This window comes from Limulus polyphemus, unplaced genomic scaffold, assembly GCF_000517525.1.
Source record: "Limulus polyphemus unplaced genomic scaffold, Limulus_polyphemus-2.1.2 Scaffold8698, whole genome shotgun sequence".
In the NCBI taxonomy this organism is placed as follows: domain Eukaryota; kingdom Metazoa; phylum Arthropoda; class Merostomata; order Xiphosura; family Limulidae; genus Limulus; species Limulus polyphemus.
The window spans coordinates 5,193-9,356 of NW_013674308.1; the positions used below are offsets into that span (position 1 = coordinate 5,193).

The following is a 4,164-nucleotide window of genomic DNA, read 5'->3' on the forward strand; positions in this document are numbered from 1 at the left end:
GAAGAAGTATTAAGTCAAAGCTCTGCAGTGTTACCAAACCAAGATAATAAATTATTCAACCAAAGCTCTGCAGTGTTACCAAACCAAGATAATAAATTATTCAACCAAAGTTCTGTAGTGTTACAAAGCGAACAGGAAGAAGTATTAAGTCAAAGCTCTGCAATTATCATTTAACCTGAAAGTGAAAGCACTCAAAATCACTCAGCCAAAGCTCTGAAGTATTTCAGGTTTACTACAGACAAAATGTATATTATAGGGCATTAAGAATAGTTTAAGATTTGTGATCAAAGAAACATTCCAACTTTACCATCTTTTCCCTTCCAGCTTGATCTAAGTTGTGGACACCAATCAGTAAACTGTAGTCCATGATCTTAAAGCTTTCTAAAACCTGTAAAAATAATTACATAATGAAACTGAACATTACTAAGATCAGAACTACAAGAAACAATACTGCACTTTAATAATAAAACATTTTGATTTTAAAAAATGTTGTAACTACACCACTTTATGTTTTAACGCTGTTTTTTCATCTTCTAAAATCAAGATTTAATCAATTACAAAGAATGTTATAGTGTATACATACTCTACAATCCCTCTGTATAGTTTTGGTCAGTGCATTGTATGTTTCTGCCTCTAGTAAAATTCCTTCTGGATGATGTTCCATAAAATCTAAGTCTTTGAAGGTAGGAGAACCTTTGCTTCGTTCATATTTACTAGCTTTCCGTTTATAGGTGGAACCTTTCAAGTCGTACTTCTGATGCAGGTTGATGGACGATGGCAGGAGGTTATTCATGGCTATCATTCTTACATTCTTTCCACCACACTAAGAGACAGTGAAGACAGATAAGCACTCATTCTTTTCACCAAACTAAAAGACAGATAAGCACTCATTCTTTACACCACACTAAGAGACAATGAAGACAGATAAGCACTCATTCTTTTCACCAAACTAAGAGACAGATAAGCACTCATTCTTTACACCACACTAAGAGACAATGAAGACAGATAAGCACTCATTCTTTCCACCACACTAAGAGACAGTGAAGACAGATAAGCACTCATTCTTTTCACCAAACTAAGAGACAGATAAGCACTCATTCTTTACACCACACTAAGAGACAATGATGACAGATAAGCACTCATTCTTTCCACCATACTAAGAGACAATGATGACAGATAAGCACTCATTCTTTTCACCAAACTAAAAGACAGATAAGCACTCATTCTTTTCACCAAACTAAGAGACAATGATGACAGATAACCACTCATTCTTTTCACCAAACTAAGAGACAATGATGACAGATAAGCACTCATTCTTTTCACCAAACTAAGAGACAATGATGACAGATAAGCATGCATTCTTTCCACCAAACTAAGAGACAATGAACATAAATAAGCACTCATTCTTTTCATCAAACTAAGAAACAATGAACATAAATAAGCACTCATTCTTTTCATCAAACTAAGAGACAATGAAAACTTAAGCACTCATTCTTTCCACCAAACTAAGAGACAATGAACATAAATAAGCACTAATTCTTTTCACCAAACTACATTTTATAGGGGGCCACACAGCAAATTTTCAGTTATGAAAAAAAATTAGTGTTAACAACTGCTTTGTGGTTTTAATTGTTAGGAAATATTTATAGTTTATTATTATATAAATACACAAGGAGTGTTTAAAAGATAGATACTTTAAAACTCAACTACGATGGGTCCTAGAATTCCATTATACCAATGGAAGAACATTGACTGCAGCATTCATGATGAAAGTTTTCTACAATGGAAACAACGTGTAGCATGGAATATCATGGTCAGTATAAATGTTAACAAATTTGGACATCCTCCATTACTCCAAAATTATAAATTATTATAGAAAAAAAAATTTCAAATAAGGTTTAGAAAGAAAAATCCTTTTCATCTTTACAAACTTAGTTTTAGCATGAAAAAATAAACAGTTTGTTGAACTGATACTTAAGCAATTATCAAATCACAAAAAAGGATTTCACAAAGTTTCTATAAAACATATAAAAACACTTTAGTTATTTACATACAATATTTTTCGTCTATAATTCCATTTTGTTCATTATGAATTAAACAATACTTTTCTTTTGTTACACATTTGAAATCAATTTTGATTGTTATATGTCAACTTCATTTTATTTACTTTAATTTTGATCTATTGTTATAGGTCAACTTCATTTTATTTATTTTAATTTTGATCTATTGTTATATGTCAACTTCATATTATTTATTTTAATTTTGATCTATTGTTATATGTCAACTTCATTTTATTTATTTTAATTTTGATCTATCGTTATATGTCAACTTCATTTTATTTATTTTAATTTTGATCTATCGTTATATGTCAACTTCATTTTATTTATTTTAATTTTGATCTATTCATTATTTTATTATCTTTTCAGTTCTCTGACTTTGTCATATACTCTGCCAAAAAAGCTTAATATCAACAACACTGTATGCTGTTCAAGACAAGCAAGTACAAGGCATATTTTACTATCATTATTTCAGTTTCTTACATGTAAATTTGAACATACTATGTTGTTCATTAGCCTGAAAATGATTCCTGATGAGTCGACAACTAGCTCCTATTAAAATCTTTAATATTTCCAATGTGTTTTATACCCATTTTTTAATATTGTGAACAAATAAACCAAATAGACATACCTGATAGCAATACAGTCCAAAAAACTTGGGCAAAAGAGTTCTTGGATTCTGGCTCAGATTCTGATAAATAATATAAACAAACAGCACTTCAACTCACAGGTTTACTTACTTACTAATCTTTATAAATATGCATTCCAGCAATACCTTCCACTACTTACAATAATAATACAGTCAAAACGTCTATGAAAAGAATTCTAAAAAATGATTTCTATTATATAATTTTATTTGAATATTTTTAAAGTTCACAATTATAATTTACTTCATTTATGCAATATTTCAGAGCCAAATGAAGAATAAATTTCAATGATTTACTGTAAAAATATTCAGCTACAAGTAATACATATTTATGATTTCATTGGTTTCATTGCAACAATTCTAACTTTAGAAGTAATATCTATGATTTCACTGATTTGATTGTGACAATTTTAATCTTAGAATCAATATATATTTGTGATTTCACTGGTTTTATTGGAACAAGTCAAAACTTAGAAGTAATGTTTATTTGTTTCCCTGGTTTTACTGTAACAAGTCTAAACTTAGAAGTAATAATCATTTATGTTTCCCTGGTTTTACTGTAACAAGTCTAAACTTAGAGGTAATAATCATTTATGTTTCCCTGGTTTTACTGTAACAAGTCTAAACTTAGAAGTTATAATCATTTATGTTTCCCTGGTTTTACTGTAACAAGTCTAGTCCGAGATATGATACTTTTCATGAGTTCACTGATTTCACAGAAAAATTTTCATCCAAGGGGTAATATTCATTTACAGTTCCATTTATGAATAGAATTTGATCATTTTACTCACTCAAATAAAAAGTGTGACTAATTATTATTAATTTCAATTTTACTTTTGATCGTCAAAGAGAAATACATTCTACAGTTAAGTTAACAGTTAACACTCACACCCTATGTTTAGATGTTTTATAACAGAATTTTTCACACCTGATAAAAATATTTAAAATAGCAAATGGAAAACCAGCTTTAGTTCCATCTCGTTTTGAGAGAAACCATGAAGCACATACATGATTAGTTAGATTTTCAACACTTGTACTGAAATACTTACCATGTAATAGCCAGGCAATAATTTCTGAAGAAATTCAGCTTCTTTGTATTGAACTGTTTTAAGAATGAACTCATCATCGGTCGTGACGTAGAAAATACTTCCACTAGCTCCAGGGTTCGTCAACTCTCGCATGGGTTCATTGCAGACAGAGAGCTAGTAATACAACTCTTTCTTATTAACCCTCTCCAGACAGATCACGGGTCAAAGACCATGTCATCGCTTTTGTTGACTTGCATTCAAAATTTTATTGAACTAGTATTTCATGAATTTATGTAAATAAGTTTGGTATCAAACTGTAGATTATAATTCAAATTTAGAACTATACATTACTCAATTTGTTAATTTACATATAAATATTAAAAAAAACACAGATAAACATTGATTTTTGTGTGTCACATGATATGTTGAATGC

General features: G+C 29.7%; 1 protein-coding gene across 1 annotated transcript in view; it reads right to left on the reverse strand.

Moving 5' to 3' along the window:
- Window positions 1-4,164, reverse strand: part of LOC106475515 (phosphatidylinositol 4-phosphate 5-kinase type-1 gamma-like) — a gene marked incomplete at its 3' end in the record, with an annotated part of 19,945 nt that overhangs the window by 1,550 nt on the left and 14,231 nt on the right. The window contains exons 9-12 of the mRNA XM_022379595.1: window positions 3,753-3,905; window positions 2,689-2,748; window positions 584-823; window positions 308-388 (exon numbers count right to left, since the gene is read on the reverse strand). Coding sequence (XP_022235303.1) covers window positions 308-388; window positions 584-823; window positions 2,689-2,748; window positions 3,753-3,905 — 534 coding nt within the window. The remainder of the gene's footprint in view (window positions 1-307; window positions 389-583; window positions 824-2,688; window positions 2,749-3,752; window positions 3,906-4,164) is intronic.